The following is a 21570-nucleotide window of genomic DNA, read 5'->3' as shown; positions in this document are numbered from 1 at the left end:
ATTGTACCGTTCAGGGCTTATTTACAACATCCTCTCCTTGCCGCGTTGAGGTGTTCCTACTGATCACTGTCAAAAATCAAAACGTGGAATACGTATCACTGGCACTCTAAATTTCCCCTAGGTGTAATTGTGAGTGCGACTGTTTGTCTCCATGTGCCCTGCGATTGGCTGGCGACCCGGTCAGGGTGTACCCCGCCTCCTGCGTGATGACAACTGGGATTGGCTCCAGCACCCCTGCGACCCTCGTGAGGATAAGGGGCTAACGAAACGGATGGACGGACGCATCACGGGTGTCAATGAGTGCGGTCGTGAACACAGTTTTGCTTAAGAATGAAGCAGTAGGCACGTCATCATCAACGGAGTGACTTTTAATGCCCTATCTGCTACCTACGAAGGTTGTGTTCATATTTGGAGTGTGACATATTTTCCAAGTGAATTTTAATGGCATTCACATGTGTCTGGAAATATGACCCTCGCGCGGACGTTAATGAGTCACGCCTCTCAATCAGCCAAGTTTGCCGGGAGGGGGTTTAGCAGAAGGTGTCGCGGAAGAGTCCGTTCACCTTGAGGACGCACTAGCCAGGCGCGTAAAACGAGACTTATGCACAGCAGCATTCACACAACACTTTACAGCCCTTTTGTCATCCATCCGTTCTGCAGTGACATGACCTTGGATTCTTGGGGTCAGAGGCTCGTTACGCTTCTAACACAACGCGACCGGCCAACCAAAAGTGCAGGAGTACACCACGGGATCGATCAGTGCTTGATGTGTTATTCAACACAGTCGGAATCAAATATTTGATTATTAGTAGAAGTCTTTGAGTAAGTCTCACATACGGTATGTGCTAGTCATAAATAAGTCTCAAATCCCCCCCAAAAAATCTGTAGTTTCCTAAACGGATTAATATTGATGCATCATTCCTTCTTTACTTGCACAAAGAAGAGAAAAAACTAATCCATGATGCAGGTGGTTTGTTCAAAGAAAACGGCTTACTCGAATTCAAACGACCACAAAAATAAAGTAAATAAAATTGCTTCCCCATCGAATGGGCACACCAAATCCAGGTCAATGAACAAACAAAATGATGAGGATTGGCGGATGATGATGATGATGATGATGATCAAAAAACTATTATGCCCAACCGTCCATATTTCCACTGTCTGTCAAACCTTCGTTCTTCTTCCGGTTCATTACGTCATCTCAACGTATCAAGTATGTAGCAAACCTCAAATCCTCATTTTAAATACCACAGAATGCGATATCGTCATCATCCACAGCATACATATCATAAACAATTTGTGAATACTCGATACTACATAATTAAAACTCAAAAGCATCATCCTGGAATAAAATTGGAGTAATCTGCAGAGTTTCCGCTGTGATACCTCCTTCAAAGGGTGGGCACTGTACTCTACATTGTAACATACCGATAGGTTGTCAGGTAAACAGGAAATGGAGGGCACTACTTGGATACTGTCATGAGCAAGGCATGGCTACTACCAAGAGGGGCGGTGACACCTGTCAACGGTCACAGCTGTTTCACACACGGACTGTAATTAGACAGGCATTTAAGTTGGAATTTTTGTCACTGGCATTTGCCAGTTCGTCGCTTTGTGTTAGTGAGTTGCATTCACTGCCTGGGGGATTCTCCGCTTCTATGCAAAAGTTAGAGCAACCCTAGTCACAGCGATTCTGTGCCCTTTTGTTTGATCCTGTCCCGTTGAGTTTATTAGTTTGCCCCAGATTCATCGGACCTTGCTGTATGTCTTTTGGATCCTGCCTAGCCTAGCGTTTCTGCGCGTCTGCCTTGTCGGACTGCTACACCGTGTATGACCCACTTTCCGGAATAAACCACATTGAACATTATGCCTCTGCCTCGAAGTCCTGCATTAGGGTCCGCCCTTGTACCGGAGGTTCTCGACAGATACAATCAGTGGATGTGTTGTTGATTCCGTTTCAAATAGTTGGAGCACCATGACGCCTCCTAAGGGATTTAATCTGCATCAACACAGAACTCCAGCATCCACAAATCCACAGGTTTCGGTGCACCACAGTGTCCTTGCAGGGGATATCGCCATAGCAGTAACTGGCAGGCATTGGAGTACTTACAGTACACAGCCTACCACAATGGACGCAGTAATGCATCTTTCAAAGCACAATGTTATTGAGGCAGGACACAATATCGCGCTACCCCCCACCGGCTCAGTGGGCTAGCTATTAAGTTTCAGGGTGTGCTGTGGAATACTGTAATCGTATACACTTTATCAGGCTTGTTCTGTCACAAGTGTTTTGTTTATAGGATTTCAAACAGGGGCTGGGGAGGTATGGGCTGCCTCGTTAACAGCAGGTCGATAACATGTAACCACCGTCCCCCACATTATTTAGCTTGGATAAGCTTGTCATATTGGAATACTGGGCTTATCGCAGCATGCGGAAACGCTTCGATGCTGGAGCAGAGCTTGTTATGGGAGGATTCCAAAATGGAATTAGCCAATACGTAGTTGGGAAATCACTGTGCATAGACAATAGTGTGCTGTTTGGGTTCCTGCTGAAAATGTTGTGGTAAGAATTAGTTCTTGGAGATTGTAATATGTAAAATAATCACAAAATTGTAAGTATGCAACTTGCCTCTCACTGTGATTAGCTCACAACCAGTCCAGAGTCTTTCTACTCTCACTTAAAGTCACCTGGGATAAACTTGAGCGTGCCCTCGACAATAATTCGACAAATGGATGAATAGAACCTGCTTCCTATTACCTAACTTTAAATGTACAATCGTCAGCGCAATCATATTTTTTATTTACGCAGAACTGTATTGCTTCACTAGTTTCCCTCTCCCGGTTAAATTTGTAAATCATGCCCAAGCTCGCATTCCTACATGGCTCACATTGAGAATTTAGGGATGACCCATCCCCCTTAATCCGGCTACCGCGGTGATTTCCCCAATACTGCGTTGTGTGAGATCATTCAGTGTGCCCTGGGAAATTTTCTGATTTCACTTACTTGGTTAGTACAAATTAGTTTTTGTTCATACATCTACGCCAACATCGTACATTGACAGGTCTAGTAAATCCTCTTCCAGTAGACGGTAGAGAGTAGAGTTTACATGTGTTTCCATCATTACTGTACGTATTCTTTTATTTGTGTGTATCTGGAGTTGAGTTGGCCCAATTCAGCCGGTTAGTCCGCCTCTGAGCATCTGGCCGTGAGTTGTGGCTGACGGCAACTCCTTGTGAGTGTTCCCATTTTGTATTTGCGTGTTTGACTGTCCCGTTCAATTAATGACTGGAAAGTGATCTCGGCGACTATGGCTCTTCTTGGACGTTCCAATCCCCTAATTGTTCAGCGGTGACAATTCTAAAAACTAGCTTTTAACACAAATTCTGGCTCACAACACAAAGTACAAAAAATAAAATAAAATTCACACAAGTTATGACTTGGGGCACTCATACTTGGCAACAAAGACTCTCTAGAGGAGGTACTAATAGTCAAAGTCAAACAGAATGTTGACTAACTAATAAGGAAGGCTACTTTCGATTCAGTCTTCTCATCATTTCAGTCTTCTGCTGATCCTCCAAAATGGAGCCAAGTACAGGAGAGTCGTGTCAAGGTGGCCTGATATGGCACCTTTTTTGTTACTGGGGGCCAGCTCAGGTCCTCACAGCAGCTGCAGCATCTTAAAAAGGAGCCTGATGCATTTATTTGGAGGCTGCCTTCTGTTCTTGTCTCGACTCCCTTGTCATGTAAAAAAATTGACCTCACCAGCACCTTGAACAAACGCTGAGGGACGGCAGATTTAAGGCTTTTGCTTATCATTTTAATATGCACCCCATTGGACGTCTTGAGAATGTTCTCGTCCGGGAAAATACACAAATTGATCTGAAAGCTCAATTAATGTAGTTACTATAGCGAGTGAGGAATTTGGGAGATAATTGTTTCATCAACCCACAGATAAAAATGGAAATATGTCAAAACCAATTAAGGACAAAAAGTACTATTGTTAGCCTGTGTTGAGATCTGATGTGTTACAAGATCCATCCGTTCCTTTTCGAGAGCACTTGGCCTCATTGCAGTCGTGGGTGAGCTGGAGTGTATAGCGACTGAACTTCGGCGACTGACTGCTCGCCAGCCAATCACCGAGCGCACAGATTAACACATGAGGACAATTTAGAGTCTTCAGTTCACCGACTATGCATGTTTTTCGAAAGCGGATATAGTAAGTAAGCCTGGCGCACAGATTTTAAAAATGGACAAAATTCCCAGTCAGATGTACTAACCACTTAAGACCACTGTGCAGCTACATTGTGATTCAATTCAATTTGATTTATACAGCAGAGGGTAGTCTCAGGACACCTGTTATTGTTATTACACAGTGCTGTGCCTCTGCTTGAGTTTTTCAAGATGCAAGCCATCACTTGGCCGATTTTTGGTTTCGAGTTAAATAAGAGCAAATATTTGAGATACAAATGCGCTTCAGACAGCCAGATGGCGAAAGGCAAATTAAACACATTGGGTCTCACATACACACACACGTTAAAAAAATGACTTTAGTTCATTTTTTAAAGTTCTCTTCTGCATATAAATATCTTTCCATTTCAAACACGTGTTACACAAAATAACGTGGCTGCCAAACAAGGCCAGTGCCTTAAATAAATAAATACTGAGCCAATCAAGCACATGCCAATTAAGACAACTCTTGCATCAAATGGTAACTCTAGTGCCATTTTTCTTGGGAATAATGTTACATTTTGCCATTTTGTTGCCACATCTCGCCCTTTCGTCGAACGGCTGAATACACGAAAATAGGTGCACCGACTAATCTTGGCAGTATACGTATCCCACATTCCCTGGGCCTATGATTTACTGCCCTGCAAGAATTTATTTTAGGAGTCCTGTCTGACATAATTTACTTCGGATGTCTATATTCATGTTGTTGTTATTTAGAATCTCTCAAGCAAGAAAGGTAGCCCCCCCCCCCTGACACATTCATTGCCGTGTGTTTAAAAATGGCCCAAATAAACCCTCTGAGTTTCACAGTCTCTTTTGTTGTTGTATGTTTTAACCATCATTCTATAATGTTCATGTTGTATCTAATATGCACTGTAGTACCCTTGGAAACGGTGCAATGGTCACAATAAGCCCCCACCCACGAAATTTCAAATAATACTTGTGCAAAGTACAGAAACATGCACTTGTGTGATTTATACTTGCTCTGAGATAAAATGTAATTGTAGCTGTGATATACATGATTCCTAAATATTGATTTTGATTTGAATTATATCGCTGAGTTTGTTTTTGACCTGTTAGCATAGAACTGGGGTGTCAAACTCATTTTTATTGCGGACCACATTGTAGTTAAGATTTCCGTCAGAGGGCCGTTATGACTGCAAAACCAAAACTTTCACCTCATCATATTACACATGAAATTTATGAACTCGATTTGGAATCAGATATCAAGTGTTATGGGTTTTTCAACCATTGTTCATGTTTGGAACCACAAAAATGCTTATAATATCACAATGTTATCATGTAGGATATATAACAACTTGAAATTTGAATCACAGACGTTTACAGATGATTTGTCTTCGATGGCCACATAAAAATCTTGTGGTGGGCCAGCTCTGGCCCACGGACCTTAAATTTGACACTTGTGGCATAGTAGCTCACACAGTTGTGTCTGTGTACAGTACTGTTTTCTACATCTGCATGCCAGTGTTATACTGCCCCCGGTGGCCAAGTCGTAATAATAATAATAATAGAGTCCATGAAATATTTGCGCTCTAGTTAATTATGTTATTGTGATGTGTTTTTTAAGTACTTTATTATAGAGTACTAGTTAAACATTTTTTGGTGGAGAGGGGCATTTCCATTCATGGCTTTGAGTTATAAAGAAAACTCATATCCCAATGCACCATTGTATTCAAATTAAATCAGTAGTCAAAGAAAATGTAACTTTGTCAGGTTGTTTAGGATTTAGTAGGCCATATATTGAAAGTGTGTCTTTAACAAACAATATGAGAAATAAACTCACTCATCAGAGGTGTTAAACTGAAAGAATCCTTTTAATAACTGATAGGATTGTGAAAATTCTTGGTGCCTAAATTCCTCCCCGATTCTGGAAAGAGCCAAAAACCGTTACCATGGAGTCCAAAAGGCTTTGACAAAAAATAAAAGGGCCTCCTTCTGTAGCCCACTTTCTCCACGCATGCAGTGCATTATGCTGCACCTTGTACGTGCAACAACAATCTGTCCGCACTCTGTGGAGTGACTTGGGAGGAATGTGGCCCAGACCTGGCCACGTAGCGCCAGGTGCGGGGCAGGTCTAAAGGCAAGGCTGCACGGCCACATCCAAGGCGACACTGCGCCGAAAAAATGCTTCCCGTTCTGGGCCGGGGGAACAACAGGCGCTTTTGTTTGCGAAATCACCTGCCATGGGAGCCTCATTTGAATATTTCAGTGGGCTGTGCTCTGTGTGCGATAGAAAAACAACACCGCGACACGGAACAGGTGTGCGTGCGGAGCCAGCTGAAACATTACGTGAAGAGACCGTTTCGTTTTAGATAAGCCACATGACGTCTTCACAAAAAAAAAAAAAAAAAACATTCGGTTATTGTGCCTTGGCATTTACTGAAACAGCTGCAAATCATAGGCCAGGCGTGGTCATTGAGTACAAACGTGTGCATGTGATTGCGTGTGCCACATGTGCGGCGGTCTACCTTGTGGAGCTCGATGCGTATCCTCTCCTCTCCCGGCTTGTGCGGGCTCTCGGGCCACAGGTGATAGCTGGAGCCGTAGTTGGGGCTCTCTCTGCTACTGCTGTTACTGCTGTTGTTGCTGCCGCCTGCAGTCGCGCTCGACTTGGCCGCGTCCGCCTGCTGTGTCGCCGGGGGCGTTGCGCCGTGCGGCTGCGCCTGCGGGTCGCCCGGCGCGGGGGTCCTCGCGGACTTTTTGCGCTCTCGGGCTTCACAGTGCTGCCCCGGTGCGCTGTTCTGATGCTGCTGCTTCTGCTGCTGCTGCTGCTGCTGCTGTTGATGCTGCTGCTGTTGATGCAGCAGTGGAGCCTGGTGAGTCCTACATAGCTCACCGGAGCCGCTGGCGCAGTGGTTGATAGGCAAGCTGCTCCCCACCAGGAGCTGCTGCCGAGCTCTTAATTGAGGAATCTGTTGCTCCTGCGCCTGGGGCTCGAATGCTCGTCTGTCTGTGCACCTTTTCTGTGAGTTTGCACCGATTCCTTCAGGGGAGGAGTCCCTCGGTAGGAGTCTTGGATGACAGTGTTGCTGCTGCTGCTGCTGCTGCTGCAACTGCCTGTAGTCTCGTTGCCCTCCTGCTCCTCCTCCTCCCCTGCAGCGTTCCACGTTGCTCGCCTGTTGGTAATTATTGGCGCTCCTTCCCAGACGATCCCCTCGTTTGGATTCCCGAGAAAACAGCAGTGAGGAGGAGGAGGAGGAGGTTGTGGCGGTGGTGGTCGGCGGCGGAGGTATAGGCGGGGGGAAAGGTGGGGAGGGCTGCGGTGGTGCGACGCGATGGTGTGGCTGGTTTTGTGAATGGTTCGCCTCCTGCGTGGAAAAGCTGCAGTGGCAGCTCGGAAAAACCGGGGCCGGGGCCCAGGGATCCTGCTGCAAGGTGGCCGGCGCACCGGTAACGCCGCCTTCGGCGTTGCAGGAGCTCGCCGAAGGTGGCGTATCCCCACCTTGCGGGGCTCGCCGTGCAGGCTGGCTCACGCACGGGAGCTCCTGGAGGCTCCGGCGGTGAGCGTCGGTAGTCGAAGCGCGGTCTCGGTGGTGAGAAGAAGAGGGCGGGGGCGGCAGGCTGAAAACAGGCGCGTCTGCTGGCTCCCCGCTCGGCTTGCTACTGGCTCGCTTTTGCTGGGGGTTCTGGTGCTGATAGACAGCTCCCGCGTACCGATGCCGCATCCCCTTGATGGCCGATCAGTCTCGCTGTGCTTGCTCCTTTGCGGTGCACTGCTCCGACGCCCGTTCATTGCGACCAGCCCGGCGGAATAGGAGTGACTTGTATCATTGGTAGCTGTGGCCGGGACCTGCCTTAAAACGTCACACTTGTGCCAAAACACCGCCTTCGACTGGAGATGGTGGGTCCGTCCGTGCCCCTGCTATGCGCACAGGTTGCAGCGGAGCAATCGCCTTTGCAGGAAGATGAAGAAAGCTGTTGGAATCCTGCAATTTTTGGATGCTCATCTCAATCCAATAGGATCCGAGAGATCCACATTGTCCATTGATTAGCATTGTCAGACATCACTTTTACTGCCGCGTCACCACAGGCCTGCACGTCAAACATTAACATTTCCCCCTCAAATCTCAATAAAAATTTTTTTTAATTTAGACTACGCAACCACCTGTTGGTCCGCATACATGCATGCACATGCTTCTGAAATCAATGAACGCTGGTTTTGGATTACGTGGTTGATGGGGGTGGGGGTGAAAATAAATTCGAGGCCACAAAGTAGTGATAACCTGTGGACAAAATACCGAGCTGTGGCTTAGTTTGGTCAGCAAATGAAGTTCAGCTTCTCAAAACACCGTTGAAGGAGAAGCAGAGGCCAGGGCTCAAGCTACAATATGGACATGGATGGTTTGATGCACGTTTTGGGCCCCAGACAGGATACAGTGGAAAGAATGCACAAAATACTCATTTGTGGCCATGACAACTCTCAATAGACATTTTTTAATGGAGCGTATCAATCCACTTGTCGATTTGCGTAAATGTATGGACGTGTGTTTTGCATCCTGCTTTTGAACAAATCATTTAACACTGGTTTTGTGTTTCCTCACAGGAATATTTGAAGTGCCTGAAGCATGTTGACCAGTGGAGAGCTCATCCATCACCTTCCATCGGGTAGGCACTACCGATTAAAGCATATCAAAATGAGCTGGCATTCCAAGTTTCTTCCCTCTTGCAATTAAGTTATTAAATTCTTGAAGAGCTAACCTACAATTCCACTGCAATATGCTGCCAGTTTTCTGCCTTGAGTTGTTGTTGTTGTCACACCCTGCTGGCCCAATCAGTATTCATAATATATACGACAGACTGTCACACGACTGGTCACTTTAAACTGCGTACACTCCTTAAATCTTGACACCCTTTGCATGACTCTCATTGCAGTGGACTGTCGCTCTAATGGGCGCTCTAATTGCTCTAAATGCTAGAAGACTCTGCAAGCTTGCACAACTTTGCACAACTGTGAGTTCTTATAATTAACGGTCTATAGTCCTTTGTTCTTGTTAGTTATGTTTGTACTGCACCACTACCGAAGATAAATTCCTTGTGTGTTGTGACGTGCTTGGCCAATAAAGCTGTTTCTGATTCTGACGTTCATGCTTGATGAGGCACTGATATTCAGTGAGACTTACAAACTTATGAGACGAACACAATGGCATATATTGGCGTTTAGGAAGAATATCTGGTGGATTTAATTGAAAGAACAGTTTTGGGATGTTTTGAAGGTCATGAAGAATATTAACCACCATGTTTGGCTTTCATTTGAAGCCAAAATTTAAAACAGGCGTGACCACAAGTGCCACTTCATTGCCCTCATTGCTACTTTCCTGAGTCATGTCTGTTAATTGTAGACAAATTGTTGTTACGAGGCCGTCAAGATGAAGAGTTTGTAATCCATCTGACACGATTGATCATCTCAGTCCACCACGATCCGATTGATCAATTTTGTCACTATAGCTACAATCACCCCTGCATTGTCAGATATCACTTACTAGAAATTTTGTAATGTCAGTCGTAGTAGTAGCACGCAGTTTTCAACTAGTGCACAGTTTTGCCTCGCTAGTAACTTGTACTAATTGCTAAAGTTGTCCTACTGATATCCAGAAATGTCATGTTAAAGAAAAGTTCTTGCTTGTTGTATTTATTTGAACATGAGTAATGTTTGATTGTATGCTAGTAGTGGGGCATGGGGCGAAGGGGGGATGGCAGTGCCCCAGAAAAAAACTCTTGTATCATTTTAATTAGCACATAATGTGCTGACTTGAAACACTTTGCCCTAGAATGTAGTAAACTCATGTACTGAATACAATGAAACATCAGTTTTGCCTCACTGGTAACATGTACTGTTGTTGTAGGACTAGTGTGCTCAGTTACTTTACTCTTGCGGATAAAGATCATACTAGAACGTGAACTTTCAGCATGGATATTGAAGATCATTTTTAAAAATGCTCAAATACCTTTCTATAGGTCTTTTGAGCACATACTAGAAGTGGAAAAACATCCTTTGTAAGATAGAATCTTTCTACTAGTGTGTTGAATTGTCTTAGTAGCGAGGACAAAGAGCGTACTAGTATAAACAAAGATGTCGAAGAAATGCACAAATGGCTTCTTTTTTTCCCTAATGCACAATTTCACTGATCAGGATGGATCACATCTGTCTCTGGTGGGCCAAAACACGGACATTTCCTTGTGATGTTGATGCATTTTCTTGCACCTTACTCCATTACTGTTTATGCTTACAGAAATGATTGTAACGACACAGTCGCATCATATATCACGTCACATCACATCTACTTAAGTAATCCCTTAAACTAAGGCATATGGAGTCCGCGAGGGCTCCAAAGACTGCAACGGCGGCACACTTTGCCTTAACGCTGAGGTCCATTCTGTTTTATGGCTGCAGGGATCCAAAGCCCACCCACCCCCCACCCCCAAGCCAGGGCCCCATTAGAAACCTGATCATTTTCATTAAGTAATTGGCTGCTGTGACCTGTGCGACTTCCTTGGCAAGATGAAGTTTCATTTGTTAGTTTGGGCAGCAATGTTTCTGTTTCCGCATGAATAATTGAATCTAACTTTACAACTCCTGGACACTCAAATAAACCCTCTTTCACTGACTAGCCAAAGCCCCCCCCCCCACCCTTCCCGTTTTGCTTATTCCACTTTTTTCTCAGTGCGCCAAACCCGGTTGCGTGCTTTCACCATCTTAGTTTTTCTTTTTTTTTTTTTTTAAACAAACGTGACTAATCCAGACTTGATTAAAATTATATATATATTTATATATAAAGTGAGTTTTTTCCTGTGGGTTCTTGCAGGAAGAGCTCTGTGACATCAAAATAGTAGATGAGGGAACACGGAGGAGGCCAACATGGTGAAAGTAGATAAGAAACCCGTAATTACCAAGTAAGAACAGACCAGGATGAAACAGTGACATCTACAAGAAAATGTGTGTTCGTGTGTGTGGGGGGGGGTGCATGTGTGTGCGTGTGAACACACAGAAAGAAACCGACAGTGTGCACGCGGGCTACGCAGATCTCTAAAAAAGGAGCAGACCCAATAGCAAGCATGAATCCAAAGAGTTCACTGGAAAAGAAAAGCAAGCGTTAGAAACCGGGAGGTAAAGCAGAAATAATCACACAGTGTTGCCGGGGATTTTCCTCTTATCTTAGTACACAATCTTTCAGATAGGAGACCTCCCTGCTATTAGCATCTCTCGTCCCGGTGATATTTGTATAGTGGCCTTTGTATACAGTCTTCCTGATATCGCAAACTTTTGAGTGTGCGGGATTTACAGTATCGAGGCAAGTCCCAATTGAAAATGATCACATTGTGTGTGTGTTTTGGATTTAGATTTTGACCTATTATAGGTGGGTCAGAAATGTATTCTCCCCCCCCCCCCCCCCCAAGATAAACGCGATGTCGTTGCCTTTTATGCTTTGGACTATCTTCTTGTAATTTGTGCAGCCATGTTTGCCAGATGTCCTTTAAACACCATCCGTCATTTTACCTCGCCAGCATTAAATGGGTGATTTAATAGGCGTTACATCTCGGAGCTCAGTGCCTCGGCCAAACTCGTTGACACTGAAAAAGCCTTTTTGGACATGGAACTGGTAGGGGTGTCTCTTTTATGATATTCTCTCAAACCACCAGATCATCAAAGTGTCATAATATCATCCGGATAAACGTCCGCGTCCCTCCGGCAGTGAACTGCAGTTCGACATTTGTTTGCTTAAGCTGAGTTTTATCCCACCTGAGTGCACGCAGTAATGTAAGTAATATAATGTCCTGCTGCAGTGATCCAAGTGCCCGGAGGGTCTCAGTGTCGGCAAAGACGAGCTTATTTTCATTACGTAAAAAAAAAAAAAAAAAAAAAAAATCCCTTCATGGTTGGGATGATGATGAACACCTATGATATTGTCATATTTAGAACTACGCGGATAAAAGAACTTTTCTTCACTAGACACCGCTAAACTAATGTGTACATGGTGTGAAATGAATGCCAAACTACTAAAGATGTACATTCATGGTGGACTACTGAGCAAGTACCAGAAAAATGTAAAGATATATTGTGCATTCACAAAATGTGAGGGATTTTTGGGCTCTTTTGGGGTGAACCTACAATGCAGTACAACGTTTACAGGCAGACTTAATTTGAACTTTAAATCTGTTTTTTGAAGTTGAGAATTTTGAACATATCTTTGTTTACTCGAGTGGAGTGAAGCTGAAAGTTGTCAAAAATATAAATAATGAGGTAAAGTGTAGGCATGTCAAAGTTCTGTTTAACTCCAGTGACTAAGATTAGAACTCCGTTGCATTACAAGACTCCTTCCGGGGCTTGTAAACCCCACCAATTAAATATTCAAAACAAATTCATTCCTGAAGCCTGATTTTGCTATTTTCTACTTTTTATACATGCCTACTTTTTGCTCATTATCATAAGAGACGAATAACAAAATACTTGTTAAAAAATGTAGAGAAAGACAGTACATTGATTGAAAAGCTTTATTATTATTATTATTAGGATTATTATTAGATTTTCTGTGTCTTGCCATTGCCATCTTCTGTTTTCCCCTGTCAATTCTGAGCATTCCAAAACTTTCTGACCAACTGACTTGATGCCTCTAGAAAATACTTCGGGGGGGCAATCAATATTTCGACTGGCGAAAACCAAATTGACACATTCTGGTCGAGAGGGACGGAGAAAGAAAGAAAGAAAGAAAGAGAGAGAGAGAGAGAGAGAGAGTGACGCCTTGCCTGTGTAAACGCCGATGTTCCGTCCGCATGTGACGAACAACCTGCGATCGGAGCGATAAGAGTCGAGTCGTGACTCGAAGCCCGCCGCTGCATCACGGTGCTGGACGCAGCTGCTACGTGGTGATACCGAGGACAGGCTGGAGACGGCAAATCTGGGAAATCGGTGCTGCCGGCCGCGGTACCGGGAGCACCAGGGCTCTCTGCCCAATGCCGGAATTTATCTCTGACAGCCAAGATCATTAGTTTGATTTGCTCCGGCTACTCAAATGACTAAGCAGCTTCAGCATCCTTCAAGAAGGGGCAGGTACTGTGAGAGCCAGTGGTGGGCCTGGCCTTCGGGGGAGGCTTACCCAACTCTTAATGCCACCATTATCATGTCACAATTGGAGAAACCATAAATACCGTACAAAAAACGCAGGATGAAAAACAAAACATTGAAGTAATTGATATCAAACTCACCAAAAATGCTCAACAGAAGAAAAACAGTACAAAATGGGGAGACTAGACTGTTGGGAATATCCCTCCATCCATTTTGCCAGCCAATCGCAGGGGACATGGAGACAGACAACATTGGGGCAATTTAGAGTCTCCAAAAAATGTTGCATGATTTTGGGACGTGGGAGGAAATAGGAGTGCCTGGAGAAAACCCACACGGGCACGGGAAGAACATGCAAACTCCACACAGGGAGAACTGGGATCGAACCCAGGTCCTCAGGACTCAGAGGCCAATGCCCTAGAGCTGCTCCACCGTGCTGCCCAGTTGGGAATAATCATATTTTGTGGATCAAATATTCAAATTTATGTTGTGAATATAGTGTAGGTCAGTGGTTCTAATAGTGTCTAGACAAGCACAAAAAGCTTAAATAAATGTTCTACAACCACTGACGCCTGAAATCAAACGGTGAAAGAACCAAGTAAGAGCAGACAAATGTTGAGCTTTATAGTTTATATTTTGAGAATTGTTATTTCAATTTTTGTTCTTCTAACAATGCTGAAAAGTGTGTTGTTCAGCCAGCGACACGCACTGCCATGCCAGGGGAACGTTGTGAGATCCACGTTACGTGTGGTGACTCAAAAAGCAGCCTCCGTATTCATGGAGAAGCCATAAGCTCTGACAAAAGTCTTCTCCTTCGTCTCAGGGGATGAATAAGGAGGCAATTAGTCAACACACACTCGTGCACACACAGCACACACACACACACAACACACCGACACACTTCCTGGTAGCCTCACCTCACCACACTATTCATTTACAAAAATATTACTTTTGCCTCACTGTTTAATTATGAGCTCACGATTCAGAATCAGTAGCTTTTTTTCAATCGGGGTCCATTTCATATTGACAAAATAAAATCATACAAGCACAGAAATACTCTATAGTAGCGTTTCTCCATTCATTTTAAAGAAATATATGGATACGCTCTTGTTTAAAAGTTGGGGTCACTTGGAATTTTTTTTTTTTTTCAAATCTGAAATTCATTAGTTAATGTGGTAAATGTGAAACTGGGTTTTTCACCAAGAAAGCTAAAGAACATTTTCAAATGAACCACAAATGTTTGAACAATTGTGTGTATAATTATAGTATATGTGTTTTCATTATTTTTTGGGACATTTTGACCAGACATTCCAGATGCCGACTCAATTATACACTTTCTCAATATGGATATGCTCAATGTTGTAAATTAACATTTGACTGGAATGTTAATTCCACCTAAAAGACTCAACAAATTCCCTTCAATGTAAACTTCATCCTGAATATGAAAACTGTAATCTTGGGCTGAACTGTATGATATAGTGCTTCCCATTTATGACAACAGTTCCATCCACAACATCATGACCACATCCATCTATCCATCCATCCATCCATCCATCCATTTTCTACCGCTTTTCCTGGTCGGGTGGCGGAGGCAGCAGCTTCATCCGGGATACCCAGATTTCCCTTTCCCCAGCCACTTCTTCCAGCTCTTCCGGAGGGATGGGTGAGGTTTTGTTATGTTTTATGTTCAGATCCAAGCCAAAACATTCTGTCAACTGGATTTGGATCTTTATTAGAGCGAATCACGTCATAAATCGTGTATGGGAATGCATCACGCTCCCAACCCCCCAGCAATGGAGAATGCTTCCATGATTTTCCGTGCGCAATTGGCTTTTCTTATTCCGTTCTCATAACTTTGGGCCGCATCTCTTGCAGGAGACATCAGTGCTGCCTGGCGTGTTGTGGCACAACCGTGGTACTACACAAAAGGCTCGCTACTTTTAAATTTGAACTTGCCACTACGCTGTAAAAAGCTGTAAAAAAATATTGCAATAAATAAATAAATATAGTGGGGGAACACGTTAAAAGCCCTTTTATAAGTACAGCTATTGTAGTAGATCTCATTAGATAGTGCAGGTTGTCATAATTTTGCACCCGCAGTGCTTTTCATTCACTTCTCCATTTGCGGTTAATTTCCCCGGCAGCATCTGAGACGTGATCTCACCAGTCTTGTGGTCCGTCTCTCTTATGTCTGGGTGTGGTGACGCGAGCCGGTCTGCAGCAGCAGCCGCTCGCATAAAAGCCCGAGCGGACACCTGCTTGCTTTGACGCGAGCGCTGGACCATCAAGTCCCCTTTCACTCGTGATGTCACGCCACTCCCTAATCAGAACATGGGTCAATTTAAACAGTGAGCTACACGATATTAAGCGTCAGTCTGTGCTGAGAACATGTGACAGGGGAAGGGGCCGTGAGTTGGGAGGGGGAGGTTAGGGGGGCACAGATGTGAACACACGTATGGGTGGATGAGCCCGGACCAGCTTGTTCGGTTTGTTAAAGATGGCGATGGGAAATAAACCAAGGAGAGGGCTCATCGCTCATGCAAAGGTTCAAAGAGTCGGTCCGTGTCTCATCATCAGAGCGATGGACACAAAGGAGAAGACCAACTGAACCCACCACTCCCTCCCATCTATATTACACACAGCCAAGTAAAAAGTAGGAGAGCACCTTTTGCAAACAAGTGCGTACGACATTGGAGTTATCTCGTCTTAACCATCTAGGCTCAATCCACAGCATCCTTTAATATCATAATAAACCTCACAATAGCTCACATTCACTAGTGAAAATATGAGATATACATGCAAAATATACAGTAATGAGCTCCAGTAACATGAGGAATGTATTCTATGGCATTTGTAATGAGTACAACACTTACACTGTTTTCTTTTAGGAGGGTCAAGGGGCACATTAGATTTTTGAATTGGGCAGATGAGCCAAGTCGTATCCTCATCCCCCAAAACATCCCTTCTCATGTTTTAAATGTAATACTTTTATTAAATGTAATTATTTTTTTCCAATTGTTTCATAAATTTGGTTGGCCCCCAAATGTTCTTTATTTCACTTTTATTTGTAATAAATATCTTAACCAATTATTTAAAAAAATCCTTCTCATGTTTTAAATGTAGTTTTTATAAATGAACAAATTATTTAATAAAATAAGTTTTCCAAAATATCAATGTAAACAAGCATTTTTGTGTATTTTACTTTTCTTTTCCAATGATGAATTAATTATCAATTAGATTAATCAATAATATATTATTATCAATAACAGAAATAATTAAGATAAATAAGATATAATGTAATAAAATGAATAGATAAAATAATGAATAATAAAATAAAATACAATAATTAATTATCCAATTATTCACAAAATACTGTAAATATAGAAATGAATGTTAAATGCATACATAAAATGGGTTCTTTTACTTTTTATTATCAATACATAAATAAGCAAATTAGTTAAGATCAATGAACAAAAAGCCAAATGAGTCAGTACATATGAACCACTTTTAGGGGGAAAAAAGTGAATTAATGCAACAGATTACAATTTTTTTCAATTAAAAAAATAATAATTTGTGCTAAGCGTCTAATGCTACTTAGCATTTTTTATTAATATTCATACATTTTAGGTCATATTTACATGGAAAATGTCTCCATTAATAGCTAAATTACTTCAACTAAAGTATATCAACACAGCAAATATTACTGGAAATCTTCAAAATGCAAACATCCTGTCCCCAGTTTTTTAAATACGTTTTAAATTTGAATATAACTTTTATTTATCCATGGTAAGGCAATCAATGCCCAATTGTCATTTTATTTCCATCCGTTTTTTCAGCATAATTCTGCACGTCGTTTGTAAACCCGAAACCTGTGCACTCTTGGTCCGCATTAGTATCACAGTTTAATACGATAATATAAAAACTACAGCACGCTAGTAGAACGGCAACACATTTTCCACTATGGTCAAATGCTGTCTGACATTTCAGCACACTTGAAGCACAACTACGTGTTACTAGTAAAACAAAACTTTGCATTACTTCAGATCTGCGTGCAACTAGCATTCTCAGTCAAGTGCTCGATGTCACCTAGTAGTTCACTAGCACTTGTCAACAAGTGGCTCATTTCACCTAATAGCATATGCAGAATGGGGTGGGAAACAATGGCATTAGAAATTGCTAATGGAATTTTTAGTATCAATAAAGTGATTTTTTTTAAACAGGCATCACTAATTGGAAGTTCTTATTGTCTTAGATGTTGTTGTCCTTGTCACATGACTGTTGGTTGTTTGCCACCCCTGTAAGTAGTGAGGACAAAATGCATACTAATACCTTAAACTGGATAGCATGCATATTGGATTAATGTGCAAACGACTTTATGGGACAGCCGACTGAGCATTGATTCTGGATATCAAGGATACCGAAGCCTTTGGTTGGACTAAGAGTCCAAAAGTGGCACCGGTAATTGGAAATAAAAATAGACAATAAAACCAGCACTCTACTAGTATGTTAAATTGTCTTACTCATGAGGATGGGCAAGATTTATTGACCTTAAGGAAGATATCAAATAAATGCTCCGACGGCTTGCAGCCATCCGTTTGCTTCTAAAACATAATGTTTCAAAAATATTGGCCCTGACCCCACATTTCAGCACTGCCGCCTCTCGGTATGATGCTCCCGTTTCACACCACTGCCAAGTACGAGCACAATTTAAAACATTTTGCCAATGAATATCTTTATGACATGGATTTGAGAAGACCTGCCTCAAGAATCACATCTCACTGCCTTGGTAATAAAGTCAATCCACAGGATTTCAAATCAATCCAAAAGTCGTGCACTGGCGCTGCTGTGGTGTGTAAATGCAAATGTAGTCGGTTTTAAAAGAAAAGGGGGAAAAAAAATCAATATTACCTGCAGAAATGGAAGGGAATTGGAAAGGACCTACCTTCTCTTTTCATTCTTTTTCTTTTTGAGATTTGTGTCGCTCGGTCTCTCGCTCTCTCTTTGGAAATGTCGGGGAGAGGTAAAAATAAAATAAAATAAATCAACAGTCTCCGATAGGAGCAGCGCCTCCTGCTTCTGTCCTCGTGTCGCGTGGAATATTTGGGAATGCACGCGCAGTATTTCCTCGCCTTATTGTTGCAGCCGACCGGCTCGACTTCTCTTCTCCACCTGTTAGTGCGTCGGCCAGACACATCAGATTTTTTTTTTTTTCTTGCTTTGTGATGAAATATTTACAGGAGGGCGTTTAATGTGATTTTTAGTATCGTTTTTTATTATTATTAGTTGAAGACGGTGATGTGATTTCTGCAATGTCGTGAATCTCTCCCGGGGACAAAAAGCTTTGACAAATCAAAGATAGGAAGCGGCAACTGACGGGATCTGGTTCGGGGGGCGGGGGGGATTTTATGACCTTGTCTCTGCCGACGTCCCCCCTCTTGTTCCCCCTTCCTCTGAATTGATGCGGGGATTCCTGATGCTATTTTTAGACTCGTGGAGAGCCGTGCGAGCGTGGGCGGAGAAGAGAAATAGACGAGGAAGAGAGGAGAAGCCGGGTGGGGGGAGGGGAGGCAGAGGAGGAGATGCGGGGAGAGAAGAGGAGGGGGGTTCCCATGCCGACTTCATATGCAGCGCACACACATTTTCATGCACTCACACACACATGCCCGCTGTGAAAGCTTTGAATCGTGACCAGACGAGAAATTGTGAAAGGCTTCGCACAACAGCACCGTTTCCCTTTTCCACCGGCCCTAATTTCATTTTGAAAACACAGTAATGCTGTGCTGTGAGAGGAAGAATATTGCCAAACAGATGAGGATGACAGTGGCCTATGTGGCCTTTTCCCAAGTGAGGTTTTGCAATCATCTAATGAAATGTGCATGCAGTATATACAGTTCATGTATCGAGTATGCTTTGTATATGCATATTAAATATATAAGGTGGCACGGGTGGAGCAGCTGGAAAGGCTTGGCCTCACAATTCTGAGGACCTGGGTTCAATCCCAGACCTCCCTGTGTGCAGTTTGCATGTTCTCCCGATGTCTGCGTGGGTTTCCTCCAGGCACTCCGGTTTCCTCCCACATCCCAAAAACATGCAACATTAATTAAATGCTCCAAATTCCCCCTAGGTGTGATAGTGAGCGCGGCTGTCTCCGTGGGCCCTGCGATGAGCTGGCAACCTTTTAAGGGGGTTGACAGCTGGGATAGGCTCCAACACTCCCGCGGCCCTTGTGAGGATAAGCGGCTAAGAAGATGGATGGATGGATGAATGGATTAATTGAGCATATGTAAGTAGTTTTAACATCAGTTGTATTTTCTTCATAGTATAAAAAATATACACGTGTTTTGTTATATTGTTTGTATATATGTGTTATTGTACCATTTGTGTTCAAATATGTGTTGCTTAAACTGTTAGAACACCGCCACGTGGATGCTACAGTATTTGTTACCCTATCAATGGCATTTCCTATTATGCATTAGTATTAAAGGCAGAGTTATGTGGTTGATTTGAATACACAAGTAATGGACCTTTCTGACTGGCGATCTTAATATATTAAGCTACAATTGCCATAGCCCATAAGCTTCCAAAATGGCGACTGAACAGAACAGGTTTGAAGTGGATTCTCTATCGCGTATTCCTGATAATATTGGGGTATGTTTTTTGCCAAACGCGTCAGACATGTCCAAGAGAGTTCTACAGAGAGGTCTCAAATATTTCACACAAGGATATGTACACCGAAGTAAGATTTCGGACGGAGCAGGAGGCAATGTCAGAGTTACAGCGAAATGTTGGCGATCGATGCAAAACAGTTTGACGCCTCACAAACTTCATATTGAAATCCAACAGGATAAAATTGTGCAATCGTACTGCGCATGTAAAGCAGGGTGAGTACTTTTTGCTTGGAAAGATCACGAGTAATAGCATTGTAGTCTTTATAAGCGAGTGGGTGTCTTTATTTGACATGGCCTGTAATCGAACCCAGTGCTCTGTCTTAAAGATCTGATGTGATACAAATAAGCAAATGGACATTTCTCTCGCACGACATCACGCATTTAGTACCACTAACCCAGCTCTTCAGCATAAAACATCGCAGACTTCATTCAGCAGGTCAGTGACACACTAACAAAGTGAAAGTTGCTCTCCTGTTATGTATAAAGCACTGATAATAATGAAATCAAACTCAGAGAAGTTACTTCTCCCTCACTTACCTTCGAACATACAGCCTTGTGTTTGTTAATATTGTCAACATTTAGTTGTACGTGCGGTCTTCCATAAGCCTTTATCCATCGTCGCCACTTCGTCAACTGTGTTTTAGGATTTGGAAAATGAATCAACCGGGCCCCTTGTAACCTAGCAGGATATCTTTCATCAGAATTGCACGTTCCCCGAGCGCATCTGAGGTCCATTTTCTTCATAACATTAAGTTTTCCAAGCGCACGCTACTGACAACCAGCAATGCTTGTGGGACATGACGACAAGAGGGGCGTGTCAAGCCAGAGGTTAAGACAATGCGGCTATCTGATTGGCTACTATTGTACGGGTGATTGACACGTCGTAAAGGTCCATTATCTTTGTTTTGTGTTTAGTTGAACTTCAAGTGGGAGTGACATTCAAGTGGTTGAAGTCTCTTTTTCACAATCTGTCAAAGCCTGTGGCACGAGCTGAGTTTACTGCCACTGTTCGGCGGTCATATCTCTAATTTTAGTTGACATTTAAGTCAAAGCAAAAAGTCGCCTGAACGACAGCTTGTATCTTGAGAAACTTGTAAGTTGGGTCGCTGGTATTTCAAGGCGCCGCTGTAACGTTCACCTTTAAAACGTACCATCACGTAACGTCTTTCTATTGACAGAGGCCCTCTTCGATGGCCACAAAATGAAGCCGTAAATCTGAAATGTGAAGGTAAGTGGAGGGATGCTTGGCTTGCAGGGAACGCTTTTATTATTTATCACCGGGCTGCTATTTTTAGCTGCGGCTGCCGTGTTGGCGTCAGGGGTTTCTGGGCGCACGGATGGTAGGTTTCCCCATCACCCGCAGGTCACACGGCGGGGGGAGGCCCAGGCGTAACAACCACGGGGGTGAGGGGAGGGATTAGAATTGCCTCCGAATGAGGGATTTATCTTAATTCAAGGCATGTTTCGAATGGAAAGCTGCATTATTATTTGCATTGGTGGGTGTGGAAAGTGTGAAATGATTATATTCATTTTGATATTGTGATTCAGACCTTTCTGGACAAATAATTGCTCGATAGTGAGCAACTGAGAATAAT

General features: G+C 43.2%; 1 protein-coding gene and 1 long non-coding RNA gene across 2 annotated transcripts in view; one reads left to right on the top strand and one right to left on the bottom strand.

The window, feature by feature from the left end:
- The window catches only part of kcnn1a (potassium intermediate/small conductance calcium-activated channel, subfamily N, member 1a), a 69685-nt gene extending 61723 nt beyond the window's left edge, over positions 1–7962 (bottom strand). The window contains exon 1 of the mRNA XM_061840359.1: positions 6718–7962. Within this exon, the coding sequence (XP_061696343.1) occupies positions 6718–7914 (1197 nt within the window). The 5' untranslated portion in view covers positions 7915–7962. The remainder of the gene's footprint in view (positions 1–6717) is intronic.
- LOC133511445 (uncharacterized) overlaps positions 1–21200 on the top strand; it is a 65736-nt gene extending 44536 nt beyond the window's left edge. The window contains exons 2-4 of the long non-coding RNA XR_009797908.1: positions 8793–8854; positions 19432–19590; positions 21154–21200. This is a non-coding gene — a long non-coding RNA (uncharacterized LOC133511445). The remainder of the gene's footprint in view (positions 1–8792; positions 8855–19431; positions 19591–21153) is intronic.
- Positions 21201–21570: the final 370 nt, after the last annotated feature.

The sequence above is a fragment of the Syngnathoides biaculeatus genome, chromosome 13 (assembly GCF_019802595.1).
Source record: "Syngnathoides biaculeatus isolate LvHL_M chromosome 13, ASM1980259v1, whole genome shotgun sequence".
NCBI lineage: Eukaryota > Metazoa > Chordata > Actinopteri > Syngnathiformes > Syngnathidae > Syngnathoides > Syngnathoides biaculeatus.
The sequence above is the reverse complement of the archived record's forward strand: the minus strand, read 5'-3'. Positions and strand labels throughout refer to the sequence as shown.